Here is a 20,355-nt window from a genome sequence, read left to right on the forward strand (position 1 = left end):
TATCCTGTCCACCATATATACAAGCATAGGTAACTCCCAAGTACCCTTCTGAAATCAGATCACACAACAGCATTAGGTATCCTTGATCAAACCTAGTAATTAAGGACTTTGTAAAACTGACCTAAACAAACTCTAGTATAAACTTCTGCCAATCTCTTGAATGTTTGTTTTCACTGATGAATCATCTACAAATTTTTAAATTCAGTGCCCTTCATAACTAATATAAGAACATTCTAATCAGAGAGTCTGCAAAGATTGGGAGGACCTAGACCTAGCCTTCCTTCACCTTCTTAAAGAGACTATCAGGAATGAGCGTGTCCGGTGTTTACCTGACACGGGTAGCCCTGGGATGGTCAACACAGTCCCTGCTCCTAATAACTCATCACTTGATAGGAAGGAGGGAAGAAATGTTTAGATAGGATAAGGACTGGAATGCGAAACAAAAACCCACCATGTACCCTAGCGACAGCTCTCAGTAAGGCTCTCCTGAAGACGTGAGGAGGCGCTCAGCTATCTATTCTACACAGGAGGCCAGCAACACGGGCCACACAGGGAGAACTAGGAAACTAGTATATTTCATAACCACATAAACGAGGGGGAGGGAGGTAGCTAAGGCTGAAGACGGAAGTAAGAGGCTGCACAGAGCTTCAGAATCCTCGGTGCAGCGGAGGACCACTGAACTATCTTAACGTAGGGGTGACTGCTGCTGCATTTCCATGAAAGGTTCTCCAAGTACAGGGAGTGTGGGAACCTGGAGGGCATGGAGATGAGCCTGGTAGAGGAAGGAGGGAAGAAGGGGGACGCAGAGGGAGGTACCACAGGTACCTGCAACTCCGTGAGTCCTGATCCACTACACACAGTGGCTCTGAGGTGGCTCCCAGCAAACCGCTGAGCCAGCACAAAGAACCCAAGGGCAGGCCTGTGGCTGTTTCCCCTATTCTCACGGAGATTGCCATGGGGGTTCAGCCCTCTTCTGCAGTCTCTTGGACAGGCAGCCAGTCAGATTCTGCTACACAACACCTGCTGCACCCCAACTTGCCCACGAATATATAAACATACCCTAATTGTGTAAAAAGCTAAATCTAAGCTTGTGTAATAAACAGAGTTAGGTCTGCACTCTGATGCTGGTCTCCAGAGTCTGAATCCCAGGCAGCTTCATGGGCTCTATTTCCACTTTCCTCCCACTTCCCTGTCCATGTTCCCCAGGAAAGGAAAGAACTACAGAAAGCCTAGTCAAAAGGATGCATCGGAAGGCCAGGTGACAGACATGTTCCGAGCAGCAGAGACGCTGGCTGTAAAGACCTCCAGGCCAGCAGTTTAGAAGGGGATGAGTGGGTGAAGGGCTGCCCTCAAGAGCTACCAGGGATCCAAGCGTCTTGTAAACTGTGAACCCAATGCGAGATCAGTAATACAATCACATGGAAAGGAGGGAGACTCTGAAGGTAAAACGCTTGTTAACATTTAAACACTCAGTTTCTAAACAAGGGAGATGACCTTAGAAAGAAGAAAGCTCCCCACCTCAGCATGCAGGCCGTCTGAAGTGAGGATGTGAGTAACAGTCATCTCATTCTTCGTCAGGGTTCCAGTTTTATCTGAACAAATCACATTACAGCAGCCTAAAAATAAATCACTGGGCATCACCACAAGACTCAGAGGAAAACCTTAACTTAGAAAATAAATAAAACACCTGCAAACAGTGTTCCAGCTCTCTGAACTTTTCAAGTCATTGGTAACTATAATTTCTTACATTATATTTGCTTCTTCATAAAGTTTCTGAAGTTAGAAACAAAATGTAGATGTTTACTTTTTCTTAGTTCCTATAAAGCTACTTCCCCTTGGATTTGGCCAGGAACTTTGAAAATACATTTTCTAGGAATTTTGGAGGATCCTGACATGTAAACCCACACAATTTCTTCAATCAGGGTTTTATAAGGTATTACAAACAAGAAATTGAATTTAAAGCATTTTTGCATAGCCAAATTGCATTTAAAAGTTTTGTGATATTTTAAGAATAAAATTGTTCTATCAATATAACCAGAACATATTTACTCTTTTTAATATAAACAAAGTCAACCTAAGCAAGAAATTTTGAGCCCCTTAATTAACAACTGTCAAAAAAAAAATTCAATAATTTTGCTCCAAGACTTCATTAATAGTATGCAAACCAAAACACGATCTAAACATTAACATACTCCATTGATGTATAAAGAGTCCTCCTGAGAAATGAATTTTTAATTGCCTATTTAGATTGTTTGGGCCCAACATCATTGTCAATAACAGAAACAGAAAAACAGTAAAGTACATTGGCTCTCTGCCTCCATGGCTCTCTGACTCAGGGGTTCTCTGTCCCTGTGGCTGTCTGTCCCCGTGGCTCTCTGCCTCTGCTCTTCACAACACTTACCCAGCGTTTCAACAATAGGCAATTTCTTTACAATAGCCCTTTTCTTCACCATTCTCATAACACCAAGGGCTAGTGTCACTGTGACCACAATAGGCAGACCTTCAGGAATTGCAGCTACAGCCAAACTGTAAGCAATAAATACACAGTATTAAAATGTAAGTTCACTAAAGTTGTCATAACAATAATTCCTAATCCTATTTCCTAATATTAATATTCTGTTCTACTTCTGTAACCATAATTTACTTTTTTCATCATCTGTTTAGAGACTGATTATAAAAGCTAAAAACAAGCAACATTTAAAACTATGTGGCCGACTGGGCATCCTGAAGGATTAAACACATGTACTGACTGCCTCTGTCTCATCTGAGCAATGTGAAATGACATCCTCTGCTCCCGTGCTGCAACTCGCCCTTACGATACAGGAAACTGCACAGTGGTTTATGGTCCACATCTAACGAGCCTTTACAGTCCTCAGTCCCAAGTCACTTGACAAATACGGAAGACTAGACTACGAAGAACTTGACGAGAACTTCCTTAATGTTACTCAAGACGATTCCTTGCTCTGACAGTCTGTATACCTGGCCTGGGGAACATGCTCTGGTACCGTGGAACTGCAATGAACCATAAAAAGACTTCAAGAACGTTCCTAACAGAGTCTTACGATCCTGGTGTCTTTGATAGTCTTGAGGTTTTGTTTGTTTGCTTGGGTTTTGGGGTCGCATTTTACTTTGTATGTTAGAATTTCATTACCCGGGGCTAGCTACAAATCCATGATCCTGCTGCCTCAGCTGGTAGCAGGCATGAGCCAATCAACTACTTCGATAGTTGTTTTATCAGCAAGCAAGACTTCAGAAAACTTAGTGGAAAAGGACAGTCATGTTTTACATCATTGTGAAATATTTCTGTTCTTAGAATTTTGAAACATCAATTACAGTGGTAATTTTTCCTTATCTGCATAAAATTTCTTTGTATCACTTTATACTCAGACATTTTCCCACTTTCACATAAACAGTATAAGTGAACAAAAATGAGCATGGCTAAAAATGAAAGAACACCATCGCAGACTGTTTCAGTAAAAAGGAACAGAGGTCCTCATATTGGAGACATTATGTGATAAAGTCCTGGCTTCAAAGATAACTGGAGAAAGGGCCTTTCTCCTTTGTCCTTAGAAGCACATCGTTCATGCATCAACTCAGAGTTTATAGCCCTGATGCTTCAATTACACGGTTAACTTCACCCATTTTAAAGACCGAAGAATTTCTACCTGGTTTTCTGTATTCTCTTTCGTCTAGTAATTGTTTAGTCATCTGTCAATTTTCCTCTTTGCCATTACAGTACAAAACTCAACAATTCTCACCTTTGTTCAATGAATGCCTCAGAAATTAAGTATAAAAAAACACCCTACAAAGATCATCTCCAAAACTACTTTTATATTCTTACATGGTAATGGGATATACTGGTCAAACGCCAATCAGTAAAATACTGATGGTTTAATACTCCATCAACCTTCCCCTTCCATGTACATTCTACATTTTCAAGAAGTAATTTTTGGTACATACAGAAATAATTGTTAAATTAATTCTTAAAATAGTAAAAGGAAGGGTTGGGGATTTAGCTCAGTGGTAGAGCGCTTGCCTAGCAAGTGTAAGGCCCTGGGTTCGGTCCCCAGCTCCGAAAAAAAAAAAAGAAAAGAAAAAAAAAATAGTAAAAGAAATTTCAAGAAATGAGAAATTATAGCCACTAGAAATTCCTTCATGAATCAATAAATAATAATAAATGAATTTATCAATCAATATACCATCATATATTGTGGGTCCACAATTTTTATTCTATTAATTTTTTCTTAGGATGTTGACATATCCTAGAGAAAATAATAAAATGCTACGAGTGCTCATAAACAAAATTAGTTTTAAAAAGGAGTGGGGGGATACTGGGGAACTGAACTTGGCCTTATCATGTGCTAACAGTACCTCAAACACATTCCCCACTTTTATTCCACAAGCCATATTCAGTGCCCACCACAACACACACTTTTCAAAAGTTCCGGCTCATGCTCTAACTCCTTTACCATGTCACAAATACCTTTGAGGCATTTCTTTTCTTCCTATATATTTCTTACAATCTAGTCAATTTGTCCTTTAGTGATACACTGATTTTTTGTTTTGTTTTGCTTTGTTTTAATATTTGAGCTTTTCCACCCTAGTCTCCTGCAGAGAGATGCTACTCAGAATCCCCTTTCCTTGAGTTACGTAGCTGAGTTCTATCCTTCCTCACATCCCCTCTCTTATCCCCTCTTCTTCCCTTCACAAATATCCTGAGCACCTATTTTTAATTGACTGAAATCTACAGATTTATAATCATTTCCTCTGTTGTTGCTAATCAATGTTCCGCCATCTCACAATGTGATCTGAAGTTGCTAGAGTTGAAAAGTGGATAAAATGTCCCTCTTCCTCACCTGACTAATCCTGTTTCCCTAGTAACCCTGAGACTGTCCAATTTGTTGCTGGCTCACACCATTTATATAATGAAGGGGATTTGCTGACAATCTTTGGCTGAACTAAGAAAACCATAATTCTCTTACAAGCAGCCATAGATACATATTCCCTGAGTACAGTGACTCTTGATACACCTGCATCGTGTGGTAAAGGAGGCCAAGTGGAACCCGGGGCATCCCCACCTTGGAACCTTCCCCACTGTGTGGCTAGGTGGGCAGCTGCATGCTCTGCTGAGGACCACTCGGTGAACTGGCCCTGTGTCTTCAGCGCACAGACAGCAGCTGTGGTTTGTCCAGTGCTGACTTACAGCGTTACCACTTGTCGTGAGAGCTCAGGTAACGAGAAGTCTAAGACGACCTAGCTACACTTCTGTGTAGGTGGCTCGTGTCCCTTAGCCTCACAATGACATGGGGGCTGTGCTCTACAGATTTACCCATCTGGTTTGGGGTTGGATGGAGTCACTCAGTCTCCACAGGCCTGGGCTGTACTTTATCTTGAGAAGATACTCATACTCTTTCCTCCATGGTTCTTTTTTGGAAATGATATTTCCTGAAATTATTTTTGTTACTTTTACTTCATTATTTCTGAGGGTTTTTTTTTCTTTTGGTTTTTGTTTTCTCAAACTTCATACTTAATTTTTAATTTCAGGAATCAGAATCATTCACTTCTAGAAATTCTTTGTTCTCTGATGCTTTTCTACAACAACCTCTCCCTCTTTCATGGATGACAAAAGATACTTGATTTTTAGAGATTTTCTTTTTCTTTGGAAAACTGATGGTTAAATTAATATACTGTGGTTTTCTATTTCATACTATGAATTTTGAACATACAAAGCTTGCCTTCTTATATATAAATGCAACATGAGTTAACAATCCAGTTATCTGGGGAAATGGGAAAATATATTTCTCCACTGACAAATAAAATGTTTCCATTTTCCCATGACATTACTTCAATATGTCTTTTGTGAGGTAAATATTGTAACTATATGTACACTCTATGTACACACAGAAACCCGCTATGGCTTTTGAACTATTTAAGTAGGAACACTATACTCTTATAAGCTCCATATAAAACCAACCTCCATAATGAAATAGTGAGTGTGAATGTACAGACATTTGCACTTACCTTACACTAATAGTGAACATTTCCAGAATGTCTTTCCCTAGTAACCAGCCAACCAACATGATGATACCTAGAACAAAATCAAATACTCATTTTTCCCTTTCACCTTACAAAAGACAGATTAACACGCTCAGGGGTACATAAAGTCTCTTGACAGAGAAGGAAAAAATGTATGGAATCACAATGAAGGCTTTACAGTAAGCAGGAGGATTAAAGTCACCACAGCTTCCTGAATGGTTCTGGTGCTCCCAGTCATCTCTCTAAAAGAACTGACAGCATTTTCACAGGATGAAACTGGAGGCAGAGCTATTAAACATATAGGTCTTATATCTACTATCAACTTTGCAAACTTAACACTGTAATTAAACTTTACATAAACCAATATGCAGATATCACACATAAAGTGTGTACTTCATATCAAAGTATATTTAGGCCTACTCAAAGAGACTGAGATTTTACTAAAATCCTCTTCAACTTATCAAATTCACTAAAAGGCACCTGTAAATAGCAACGACCAAATAAACTGAATACAAGGTGTATCAGCTAAAAGCAAGAATATTACCTTTCTCCCTCCCAAGGTGACGAGTGACTGCCAAGGAAAGAGGCATTTCAGGGACTGTTTCAACCAAGCTACACAAGAGAATGATTGCTATAAAACTGCATTACTGACTTGAAAACACTAAGAAATATAATAAGGACAGTGGGAGAATTAGGAAAATTCTACATTAAAATTATAAATGTATATTTATATATGATTTGTAGATGATAAAGATGTCATTTTAAAACATTAAATAATAGATTTTAAAATTAACAGTACTGGGATAATTAACTTTGTGTAAGAAAAATACAACTCTAACTTAAACTGTGTAATTTTAAGAATAATTATTTTGTTTCAATTTAAAGGTGCTTTTACATAGTTTCATGCAATTTTGACATCATCTGTATACTACACAATGTTTAAAGCACATAGCTTTCTCCTTAAACAATTACCATTTCATTCTGCTATTTTTATTTGCTTTTTAAGAATTTCACACATATATACAATGGAGATACTTTGCAACACGTGTATTTCCCTCTCAAGTCTTCATTTCTTTTATAACCCAATTACTGTTGTTCCTATGCACATGGGTATAGGGCCATTCACTAGAACATGGACAACCTACGAGGGGCCACATCCTTGATGAAAACTGACTCTAGACAGCAATCTGGTAGACTGTCAATAGCTCTTCAGTTAGGGGTGAAGCTTCGTGAGCCCCTTGCCTTTTACATACCAGAATGGTGACTGGCTTAATCTTGTATAGGTCTCATTCAGGCAGCTAAGTTGCTATGAATTAATGACTACAATGACCCCGATACATTCTGAAGACGCCATTTCAGAGTCTCATAAACGTTCCGCCCTCTCTTCTTCAATCGTCCCTAGAATGTCTCAGTTAGGGCTAAGCAGTCCCATCACTTACTCTGCACTTTACTGTTTGAGTTTCTCTATTAAATACTTTACACACAAAAAAACAAAAACAGCTTCTCGTTTGAAGTGAGAGTTGCACTCATCTACAAGCATTAAGTATTGAGAAGATAGCCTCATATGTGTCCATTTAGCAAAATAATAGTAGGTTCTACTCTAAGCCTCAGACCTCCTTAGCCTTGGTTCTTGGCTAGATTCATAGTTCCAGACATAAGTATCTTGCTGTGAAGCAGATAATCTTTAAGGAGTTACAATGAGCAAGGCATAGTGTCACAGTCCTGCAATCCTAACCTTTGGGAGGTATAGGAAGACCTAGAGTTCAAGGACATCTTTGTCTACAAAGTAAATTTGAAGCTACGGGGGGGGGGGGGGGGGGGGGGAGGCGGGGGAGGGGTGGGACATTAAATGAAAGTGTGTTCTACAGTAAGCATTTGACTAGCAGGTGTAAGACCCTGGATTCAATCACCAGCACAAAAACAAAAGCTAAGCAAAACTTTAAAAAACAAGAAATTAATTTATAGTGATATTCTTAAAGAAAACATATTTATAAATATGAGCACAGGAGATTCCTAGGATGATCAAAACTTAAAATTACTGAGATACCTGTTACTTCAATAATTTTACTTCTAAAAGTATATCCGGATGAAATGAACAATGGTTACCATATGCTATTATTAATGATCTGCACTGGAAGAGTAAGTCTATGAAAATCCTAAGTAAAAAATTGAAAAGGTGCCACTTAGAAAACAGAATACAACACTGTCTTTAAATCTGCTTTGGCTCATTATCAACTTAGCAACAAGATGTTTACGGTAGAATATCTGAAATAGAAGGGAGGGAAGGAGGAAAGAAAGGAGAGAAGGAGGGATGGAGGGAGGAAGGAGAGGAGTAGGAAAGGAAAGGAAGAGAGGAGAAGAGGAAGGGAAATAAAACAAAGAGCCATCGACACTAGCATAGCTAGAAAGACAAATACTAAGTGTTTAGAGAAATGCTCACTGACTATACACAGGAATTACACAATTCCGGTCTTATCTGTTTCCAGAGTCAGTTTTATAATTTTAAAAAATAAGTACTAAGCAAAAAGGAAACATGGGAGCAAAATAATTCAACCCTCCACATTCAAAACAGAAAACGCAAAAAGCCAATGAAATGGCTCAGTGGGCAAGAGAGCTGTCATGTCAAACAACAGGAGTTCAACCCCTCGAAGTCACATGCGGATGGAGAACTGACTTCCACAAGTTGTCCTCTGGCCTCCAAACATGTACACATACATGTCCAAGAAAACTAAATATATAAACACATACAAAAAAATAGAAAGAAAAGAAAGAAAAGCCAGGTAAAGAATGTGTACATATTGGGGTTGGGGATTTAGCTCAGCGGTAGAGCGCTTGCCTAGCAAGCGCAAGGCCCTGGGTTCGGTCCCCAGCTCCGAAAAAAAGAAAAAAAAAAAAAAAAAAAAAGAATGTGTACATACTCACTCTTCTCTTACCTATTATACCAAAGGAGTAAAAGGACAGCTGCTTGCCCAAGAGGTCCATGCTCTTCTGCAGAGGCGTTTTTGGTGCCTTGACAAATTGGAGAAGATACCACAGTAAGTTGAATGGAATGCATCTTCTGTGAAGTTCTGTGACGTTCTTGAAGTGCACACTCCTGAGTTAAGCACATGACTCTCCTAAAGGTTAACAGTCGCACCTTCACTGAAGAAACTGAGGCCCATGCTCACACAGTGCAGGCCATGTATCCCACTGAGTTAATGTCTTCTGCCCTTCTCCGTGACTTCATTACGATCAGTTGTTCCTGCCATTTTCCAGCATTCCTATCTGTACCCAAATGTGCTAGTAAACCTGTTTCTGTTTATCCTGTGCCTCCCTGCTCTGCCCTGCTCAGTGATCACTCACTGACAAGCTTCTTGCTCCATGCCGCACCCTACACTAGAGTCTTGGGAGGCCAGCTAAGAAATCCAGATGATTCTGGAAGGACACAGCACTCACAGGATGCAACCTTCACACACACACACACACACACACACACACACACACACACACACACACACGGTTGTGTTAAAAGCGTGGGTAGAAGAAGTGATCTGAGCAGTCCTGGGGTAAGGGTGCAGTGACAGAACATGAGCTCAGTGCATACTACATAGTATGTTGGCTATAAATCTTTTTAACATAAACAATGAATAAAAAATAAACAACTTTTAGTATATTCACAATGTAAACTCAAACCCTTTCAATTGCAGGATTTCAATCTTGTTTATAAGCAAACACAAAGAGCAACATCTTGAGGAAGACACAGCTTTCAACAGTACATCCAAGACCTATAAACACTTTCCTACTAAAGATAGAAAATTACAGATTTCAAACAAAACACTGACATAGTAAATACTCACTTCTTCTGCCTGCATCATCTTAAAGACCTCTCCAAATTCAGAATTCTCTCCTGTTCCAATGACAATACCCTAAAGGGGAAAATGGGGAAATTTCATTTCTATTCCGATGGAATCACCACCACTTAAACAAACAAACAAACAAACAAACAAAAGGGAGGGGTTCGGGAAGAGGCAGAGAAGAAAACAAAGGTCTTTCCTTTCTTTAGTCTTACCTCCAGACCTGATATTATATATTCATTCACTCTTGTATTCCTTTGCAAATTTACATGTTTGTGTTACTCTTATTAATATTTACTCCTTTAAAATACAAACCTGAGAAACAAACTGACCTGGATGTGAGGCTCGTATCTTAAAATGTAAATGTCTTATGCTCAATAAACACTTAATGCTACATCTTGTCCACCACTCCACTCCCACTCCCAAAAACGAATGGTGACTTTTATGTTGGTAAAATATTAGAAACCAAGAAACAAAATAGCTGAAATACACCATTAAGTGAAAAATACGTGATCAGAACATTATAATCAATACTATATTAAAAAATAAAAATAACAAAAAAAAAATAGAGAAAAGATTGGTCAGTAGTAAAGCTCAGCAAATAAAGGCTCCTACAGCCAAGACTGAAGGCTTGCATTTGAGCCCTTGCAGCTACAGAGGTAGAAACAAGTAACTCCCAGAGTTGTCCTCTAACCTCTGTGCACACCCCAGGGAGCCCATGAGTACACACACACACACACACACACACACACACACACACAGACATACGCATGCACAGGTATCTTTTAAAATGTTCTTAAAAGATAGGAAATTTTACTTAGTGAAGAAACTGCTTTTCAAGGGAAATGCTCACCTTTGCTTTGCCACATCTGACCAGAGTCCCCATGAAGGCAATGTTACTTCTTGATGCAAGATCCCCATTGGTAGCAGCTGGTTGAGGAGCGGTCACCTTAGAACAAGGAGTTGTCTCTCCTGTCAAGCTAGACTCATCGATGGAAAGATCCACGGCCTTGAAAAACAAGTGCTCCATCAACTTAAGTTACGAGACCTTTCAAGGACATTTCACACATCAGAGTTCAGGAGCACAGCCTCTTCCAATATGCACATCCAGCCATTAGCTACAACTTGTTTCATATCCACTACTTTAAGACAAAAGATCAGGTCAGTATAACCATATATGTTAAATGAAGTCAACAAAATCTGACACATGAAACAAAGAATGCTCACCATAGGGACAGGTTAGCCTAAAATTCAAAATGCAGCCAAACACCTGAAACTACAGCTATGAATCAAAGTTTTCCTAACAAAACATTACTGCTTAGTGTTGTCCTGTCAAAGTGTTCTGTTCTCTTTTCTAAGCACAGAAACGAGCATTTTAGGTGAGGAACGTGTCATTTATGTGACCTAGAACCCACAAAAGACTATTCCCAGTGTAAGGTGTGAAGGAAGCCCTCAGTGAGTGCAGGAGTGGGTGGCTGTGCTGCCGACAGGGGCACAATTATGTCAAAGACCAGAGACTCAGCCCTATGGGAACGACAAAACCTCCTCACCCTCACCCTGGGAGAATCTGACTCTGAGTCCCAAAAAGCACATACAAAGTCAGGCTCGGTGGCATGGGCTGGATGTGTTCACAGGAGCCTAGGGCTCACTGGCCAGCAGCCATAGGCTAATCTGATGCCTCGGGACCCAATGAGATGCCTTGTCTTAAAAAAACAACGTGGACTGCACCTGAGGAATGGCACCCAAGGTCGATCTCTTGTCTCCAAAGACACAAACATGGGCACCCACACATATATAAACACATAAATAATATTTTATAGATTGTGAAGTTGATTTTATCCTTTAATAATTGCTATAAATTGCTGACTTTCTGACTTGAGTGCTTAATGAAGAAAAAGGTTCCTACAATTTTGAAATGTTTTGATAAAGATTTTTAAACATGCCTACTATCTGCCATCGCCCAGAGATAATCTTATACCACCCCACAGAAACATAGTTAGGAAATATGGCCTTGGGGGTGGGAGACATCACTGAGCAGTTAAGAGCACTTGTTGCTCTTCCACAGTCCCAGGTTGGTCCTCAGTGTGGCAGCTCACACATGTCCGTGACTCCAACTCCAAGGAACGTAATGCTCTCACTCAGCCTCTGCAGGAACCAGGCATGCAATGTTATACCAACATATATGAAGGCAAACACCAATGCCCAAAAAATAAAATAATAAACTGAATTTAAGGTTCTTTAGCATGGCCAATTTTATCAGAAAGAAACTAAGTGACAAAAGCATTCTATTCTGTGAGGAAGCTTAGACATCAAACTGAGACTAGAAAAGGATAACTATGCTCAAAGAACAAAAACAACAAACAATTTATAGAAAATATCAAGAAAAAATGCATAAGGAAAATAATTAGAAGCCATGGGGCTAAGGCTTGGTCTATAGCTGAATGGTAGAGCACCTACCTAGGGTTCATGAGGGCCTGGTTTATATAATACATGACACAGTTCAATCGATCAATAGCATAACAACCAGAAAGTGAAAATAAAAACTGAGTAAGTTACCTAGAGGAGGATCAATATTAAAATTTAATTTTTTTAAAAAGCAATCAATAATCTGGAAGATGAAACAATTAAAAATCACTAGTCTAGAGGCTGGAGAGATGGCTGAGCGGTTAAGAGCACTGGCTGCTCTTCCCGAGACCCTGAGTTCAAATCCCAGCACCCATTTGAAGGCTCATGTCTATCTGTAACTCCAGGACCAGAAGATCAAATGTCCTCTTCTAACCTTCATGGGCAGCAGGTATACCTGGTATACACAAAGAAAAAAAAATACCCATAATAATAAAAATTAAATAAAAATTAAATAAGAAATCACTAGTCCAAAGAGCAGAATGAACAAGATAGTAAGAAAAGGAACAGAGTTGCAGGATCTGTGTGAGTGACACGGTCTGTACGAGACACTGGGTCTGTGTGAGACACTATCAACCAAAACAATGCGTTTTGAGCACTGCAGAAGAAGAGGAGCAGACAGGTAGACAGACCACCTGTGTACATAACGGCTGGCAACTCCCAAGCTTGGTGAAAAACCCCAATCCAAATCATCAGGAAGCTCCACCCATCCCCAGTGAGACACACTATTAAGGAGAAAGAAAGAAAAAGTGTTGTGGCCAGGCAGATGACAAAAAAAAAGGCAAGAAAATCAAGTCCTATCATTATTTAATGGAGTCACAAAAAAATTAACAATAATTCTTATCAAAATCCAAAACAGAGGTTTAGAGAGCTGGCTTAAAAGTTAGGGGTACTTGCTACTCTCCCAGAGGACTGGAGGTTGCCTCTCAGAAATCCACTAGGCACATTTCCTTGTGAGGGGATAGAATGTATTCTCCACCCCATTTTTGAGGCAAGGTTTAGTTAGTTTCACTGAACTAAAAGTCCACTGTGATGACTAGTGTCCTCACCTTGACAGACCCTAGAATCTCTTAGGAGATGGGCTTCTAAGCATGTCTACAGGGCAGCAGTTCTAAATAGGTAGGTCATGACTCCTTTTTTGGGTGGGGAGGGAGGGTGTACATGAGATACCCTGCATTATCAGATATTTACATTATGATTCATAACAGCAATGAAATAATTTTGTGATTGGGTTAAACAATATAAGGAACCATATTAAAGGCCACATACAGCATGAGGAAGGTTGACAACCACTGCTATAGGGTATGATGTTGATTACATGAACTGAGGTGGGAAGACCTACCAACTTCAGGTGGCTCCATTCCCTAGGCAGAGGCCTCAGAACTGTGTACAGAAATCACAACAAGCTGAGTGCTAGCATGCATACACTCATTGCTCTCATCTGACGTAATGTAGTCAGCTGCTCCAGGCTCCTGACAGCTTGACTCCCTGCCCTGATGGACTATAACCTTGAACTGTGACCTAAACTGTTTTTCATCAGAGTATTTTATTAGAACAGGAAAAAAACTAACCCATGGCTCTGCTAGCTGGCCAGCAAGCACCTAGATCTGCCTGTTTCCACCATAACTCCGGGGTTACAGACATACGCAGACAATCCTAGCTTGACTTTGCTTTGCGAGATTCAAATGCAGGCCTTCTTGCTTACAGTGCTCTAACCCACTCAACTATCTCCTCAGCCAGAGAGCAAACTTCTTAAACTATGAGTCACAACCAAGGCTGAGATCACCTTAATTTTAAGGGTCATGAAAAATCTGGCAAGAGTGAAAGATTCCTGAACATCCAATAACCAGAAGATACGTTCCCCATCCAATACATAGTGAACCCTAATTGTCTCTGACAGGACTCATCCATGTTGAGTTGTGCCCTCACTGCTACCTGGTTCTAAACAGGCAACATGGACTTTGCAATCACAGCACACGTCAGCCCTAGACATGGCCTCAGCACTTGTGTTTTGAATTAGAATGTCTTTATTGTACATATAATGTTTTCTGCTATTACATAAACACAATGGCTACTATTGAAGAAAACTTTCATTTTCCCTACTCTCATTCCTTAACAAGTAGGTATCATATCAGTACAGGTTTGAACTGTAGTGCGTTAGATGCTTGATTTCAAACATCACTATGTGAATTGCTGAGTTTCACAAAACTTGTTTCATGAATTTTGGCTTGGGATTGGGACAAAATGTTCAATAATTTCAGAAATAACCCTGAATATACTTGTGCCATTTTGTACTATGTGTTTATGCAAAGTGTTATTCTCAGCATTAATGATTATAAAATGAAAATACTGGTCAATTCTGGAAAATGTTCAAGATGTTCTGTATCTTGCAAGTTCAACTGCTCAGGCAGGATTTAATTCTTTTTTAAAAGATGTATTCATTTTTATTTTATTAGCATTGGCCTACATGTGTGCTGTGATGACTGCCAACAACTACACTGGAGCCCTTCCTCCATGGAGACGGCAGCCCTTCCTCCATGGAGACGACAGCAATTCCTCCATGGAGACGACAGCCCTTCCTCCATGGAGACGACAGCAATTCCTCCATGGAGACGGCAGCACTTCCTCCATGGAGACGGCAGCCCTTCCTCCATGGAGATGGCAGCAATTCCTCCATGGAGACGACAGCACTTCCTCCATGGAGATGGCAGCACTTCCTCCATGGAGACGGCAGCCCTTCCTCCATGGAGACGGCAGCACTTCCTCCATGGAGACGGCAGCACTTTGTCCTTACTGGAGGAGACACGCATTCTGGCTACAAATTCCTAAACATGCTGCATCTGCTAAACCACCATACATGGACTGAGATAACCACTGCAGTCCACACTGGATTGCTCACTTCTCAGCCGGAGAAATGAGAGTGGACCCACGGTCATGGACTCCCCCTGTCTTGTTTCCTACTGTCCTAAAGCAGCTGGCCTGAAAGACAGAAAGGCCTTTTGAAGACACAATTCCATCGACAACTAAGTGGCAGGGCAGGGTTCTCCAGAAGGCAGGCAGTATAGCGCTACATCAGCATCTAATACATGGTTCAATTTCTCCCCAAACCAGGATCCACAGGTCCAGAGATCAGGGGTGAAAAGGGGACACTTCTATTCACTACTATCCCCAACTTGGTGCCTCACTGGGAAACTCTCTGCTTCCTGTTCTCACCAGGGATAAGGTTGGGCTTCCAGTTCAATGGAATGTTTGCTGTGATTCTTGGTAGGAGCACTTTCCCCTCCGGAAACAAAAATTCTAGGCATGACCCCTAAAAATATAACAGGCATGTGGAGGTTATTCTTGGTTGCCAACTTGACAACATCTGGAATTAATTAAAACACAAATTGCTGGACACACCTATGAGGAATTTTTTTATCTTGACTAAATCATTTGAAGTAAGAAGACCAATTTCTAATCCAGATCTTTGATGTAGGAAGAAGCACCTTTAATCCGGACTGTTTGATGTGGGAAGATCCATACTTAATCTGGGCCATACCTTCCACTGACAGTTTATATAAAGGACATGAAAGAAAGAAGCGTGTTCTCTCTCTCACTGCCCTTCTAGCCCTCACTCTGAGTCTCACTAACAAGTCCATTCCTTCACTGGCATTGCAACCCACTTCTCTGGGATTCCAGTGTATACTGAAGACCAGGCAGATGTCCAGCCTCAAGGACTGAACAACTCCTGGATGCATTCTTGGACCTTCCATTGGTGGACAGCCACTGTTGGACTTCCATTGGTGGACAGCCACTGTTGGACTAACTAGCACTCACAGCAGCCACAAGAGAGCAGCAGACCCCCAGAAACTGGATTACTGATCATTGTGAGTCAACATGTGAGTGCTCAGAATCAAACCCAGTTCTCTGTAAGAGAAGCAAGTGCTCTTAACCCTAAGCCATCTCTGCAGCCCAAAATTTAATTCTGTATGTAAAAATAGTATTTCCATCTTACTGGTAAACTTGATTTCCCTTTAGTAAATGGAATTATATATACATATTGAAGAGTTGGTTTAAGGATTTTTTGATTATCTGTCAATGCTTGATTTGTAGGCATGTTTTATATACCTACATTTGGAGTGACAGAAAAATTTCTCAGACAAAATAATTCATGCATGGAGGGGTCTGCAAACACATTCCCACAGAAAGCAGGGCTGCTGTGACATAAGAAACAAAACAGCAGAAGCTCTTCCCTTCCCTACAAGCATCCTTTCAAATATAAGTGGACTAAATTACTATGAGTATATTCATAAAGCAAAAAATTATATGGCAATAAAAAGTAATAGAGTACTATATACTATATAATATGCCTAAAAAAATGCTGTGAAACAGACAGGAAAAGAAAACTGCGTATTATATATTTAAATTAATGAAATGTCAAGAATAAACATACATTAGTATCAAAAACAAGAACACAGTGAGTGCTGAGAGAGGAGTTGGAAAGTGATGACGGTTACACAGCTCTGAACAGACTGAACACTAAATGTCACACTTCAACTGTGCATGTCTTACCATATATGTGGATTCTATCTCCAATAACGCTTAGGCCAAGTACGGTGGCCTCAAGCCTATGATATGCGGACAAAGGAAAGGGCAGCTGGACCTATATTTTAAGAGCCAGCCTGATCTATGTTTAAAGACCCCATTTGACAGAAATGGCCTCAAAAATATAAACAATGGATTTTTAATGACTCTGTAAAAAGGTGGGTGAAAAGCACTCTGGGCAGGAACTGGTCACATGCACAGAATGTCCAGCCATCACACCCCAGATGATTTCTATGCACCTCGAGAGGGAGCATGCACTGTTAGGCAACTCTACCTCTTACTGAGAAAATAAAATTCACATTCAGTCGAAATCATACTTCCATTTTTTACTTTGCTCTTTTCTAAGATGGCAATATGATATCCTCAGGTGATGCCAGGCCGTGTGGTGAGCCGGAGCTCTGAGTCAGACCGTCTCGTGACCCCACAGTGAGACAGGACTCTACTGGGACGCACGCTCCCATAGGCTCGCACTGCTACCTTCCTGCTGCACACCGCTCTTCCATCACTGCTGCTATGCGGTGTGAGGCATTCCATGTTTCCAGCCACATCAGAAGTCATGTCTCTCCTCTCAGTTTCTATACTTTAACTCCTCTTGAGTTCATCTTACTGTGTTCATGCATGATGGATTCCCAAACTAACAAAATTCTATCATCTTTCTGTTGCAACAGTACCTAACTCAGGTTTTCATAACAGTATCCTAACTGACTACATGGATACCGCTAAAGACTTTACAGCAGAAGTGGCTACCTTTTAAGGAGGGAAACATGTTTGTGTTTGTCACTATTTCAGGCAGAACACTAAGCATTTCAAAATAACTACGTGTTAATCATTAGGACTGCTAAATCTATTAATCAATACCCATGTACCCTAAACTTACCTCGAATAAGCGTAAGTCAGCAGGAACTCTGTCCCCCACAGACAGACAAACTGTATCACCTGGAACCAAGTCTCGGGCAAGTGTATGCTCCAATTTTCCTTCACGAACACTGCACCATGAAACAGAAACCATCATGGTAAGAAAACCATACTGCTTCTCTTTAAAATTACATTCAATTTCAGTGACTTGGTGTCTGTGGCTGGAAAGACGGCTCAGTGGTCAGCAGTGGCCCCCGCTCTCACTGAGTACACAAACAGGTCTCCAAGCACACACATCAACTGACAACTGCCTCTAACTCACCACCAGAGAATCCAACACTTCTTTCCTCCTCAGACACCTGCATTCACATACACACCATGTACATCACACACACACACACACACACACACACACACACACACACACACACACACGCACACACGCACACACGAATGACTTTAAATAACTTAAAAATAGTTTAAAAATTAATCTTTAAAAATAAAATAAAAACAGTAAGCATCGTGTGAGGCACTAAACACATTTGTGAGGCAGAGGTAGGCCTGAGTTTGAAGATGGCCTGGTCTATATTGCAAGTTTTTGTCCAACCAATGCTACGTAGTGAGACCTGTCTTTAAAAAAAACCCTAAACTGTAATCATTTGATTAATTGTGTGATCTTATTAAACTGCAGTGTTGGGGAAGGGTCGGTGGAACTAGCTGATCACTGATTAACTCTTCGCACACGAGCACTGAGGCTGTCTTGAGATGCATTTCATTACACTGCTTCACATCTGCTTAGAAGAGTGTAGCACACACCCACTCCTGCACAGGAGTAAGTACCTACAGGTGAAGAAGCACTTAAATCACAGGCAAGCAAACTGGACACAGTAGGACCATCAGCTACGTCCCTGCCCTCCTACAGAAGACACAAGGCAGAAACACACAGAGTCCTCAGAAGTTCCCAGAAGGGTCAAAATATATGGTGGTGGAGAGAAGACTGCCTCAGAACCTGTGAAAGAGGCAGCTGTCAGACGCCAACATCTGACACATTTCTCTGTTTCCCAGGTGTGTCATGGCCATGCATGTCTGCATTCATACACATGAGCATGCACACACACGGATAAAAAAGAGAAAAAGTCTGTTGAATAAAACCATCTCAAAACATCAATGGCAGGATGTTTGCTATACTGATCAGAGAGATTCTTCTTCTCATATTCAACAGTCTCTACACACACACACACACACACACACACACACACACACACACACACACACATACACACACACACCAGGAACAACAATGCTTATTGTAACTAGTCACATTCAATTTCTAATTTTTAAGATGTACGACTCTCAAATAAAAAGAACGTACCAATGGCATTCTGGTGGCACAAGTTTACTTAATTCTTCTAAAGATTTTTCTGAACGATATTCCTATTTAGACAAAAGTAGAATTTAATATTAACAAAAACACTTACAAAGAAATTCAAATATGTATGGTCCTTTTAGACTAAAATATTAATCTAAAATTGTTGCTTAAAATTTCCTTCCAATTCATTCATGTCTTAATTTATTTTTCCGTATATCCCTAACCCATAAAAACTTGTCCCTAAATTATTGTAATCAAGCAATTATGAGAATTAAATATTCCCGATTACATATTTTAAAAGTCTAAGATTGTGTAGGAGAAAATGAAAGCCAATTATTGTGTCTAAGAGTACATTAAAAGTTAAGATACTGTGCCTCATTTTTAAGATAATTTTACATTTGGTATTTAGTGACCAAAGAAACCAAAATATTAATCTGTATGTAACATTTGCTATGAGGACTTAAGCCCACGCTAACTACACTAGTTGGGAAAGAACAATGTGGCTGAACTATTCTGACCCTCGCTTTTCTCATCAACCTGAATTATGAGAAAGGGAAGCCTCTGAGAGGCCTCACATAATCGACAGCTAAGGCTGAGAAACGTCTTCCGTCTCACCATGCTGCTCGAGCTACGGTCCCTCAGCAGCTGTGCTCATGCGATGATGCCTCGGCTATCCTGGCCTCCTGTTTGTAACACGCACACTAGTATTTTGGTCTATCCTGGCCTCCTGTTTGTAACACGCACACTAGTATTTTGGTCTATCCTGGCCTCCTGTTTGTAACACGCACACTAGTATTTTGGTCTATCCTGGCCTCCTGTTTGTAACACGCACACTAGTATTTTGGTCTATCCTGGCCTCCTGTTTGTAACACGCACACTAGTATTTTGGTCTATCCTGGCCTCCTGTTTGTAACACGCACACTAGTATTTTGGTCTATCCTGGCCTCCTGTTTGTAACACGCACACTAGTATTTTGGTCTATCCTGGCCTCCTGTTTGTAACATGCACACTAGTATTTTGGTCTAAAGTTGAAAGGCTGAGGGGCAAAAGCGGAAATGAAGATAAATATTCGTGAAACACCTGCTTGCTGGCACTGCCAACTCTACCGATCACCAGCTGCTTCAAGTGAGAACGCAGTTATGTACGAGCATCTCAGAACCACATCAGTCACTACACGACAAGAGGGGCAAACGGCAGCAACACTAGAAACTACAGGACGTTACTAGATATTCCTCTAAATTCACCAACCATAGTGAAGAATTTGGAAGTTTTATA

The 20,355-nt window shown here is 40.5% G+C and overlaps 1 protein-coding gene across 14 annotated transcripts in view; it reads right to left on the bottom strand.

Annotated features, from left to right (window-relative positions):
- Atp2c1 (ATPase secretory pathway Ca2+ transporting 1) overlaps positions 1-20,355 on the bottom strand; it is a 121,156-nt gene that overhangs the window by 42,711 nt on the left and 58,090 nt on the right. For all 14 annotated transcript variants that reach the window (XR_005487741.2, XR_010053920.1, XR_010053923.1 and 11 more), the window contains 8 exons: positions 19,084-19,145; positions 17,734-17,842; positions 10,723-10,878; positions 9,873-9,941; positions 8,970-9,045; positions 6,022-6,088; positions 2,402-2,526; positions 1,519-1,616 (listed from right to left, as the gene is read on the bottom strand). Coding sequence is in view for 8 of the 14 variants with exons in the window: in XM_039080729.2 (XP_038936657.1) it covers positions 1,519-1,616; positions 2,402-2,526; positions 6,022-6,088; positions 8,970-9,045; positions 9,873-9,941; positions 10,723-10,878; positions 17,734-17,842; positions 19,084-19,145 (762 nt within the window). In the remaining 6 variants the exon portion in view is untranslated. The remainder of the gene's footprint in view (positions 1-1,518; positions 1,617-2,401; positions 2,527-6,021; positions 6,089-8,969; positions 9,046-9,872; positions 9,942-10,722; positions 10,879-17,733; positions 17,843-19,083; positions 19,146-20,355) is intronic.

This window comes from Rattus norvegicus, chromosome 8 (genome assembly GCF_036323735.1).
Source record: "Rattus norvegicus strain BN/NHsdMcwi chromosome 8, GRCr8, whole genome shotgun sequence".
Lineage (NCBI taxonomy): Eukaryota > Metazoa > Chordata > Mammalia > Rodentia > Muridae > Rattus > Rattus norvegicus.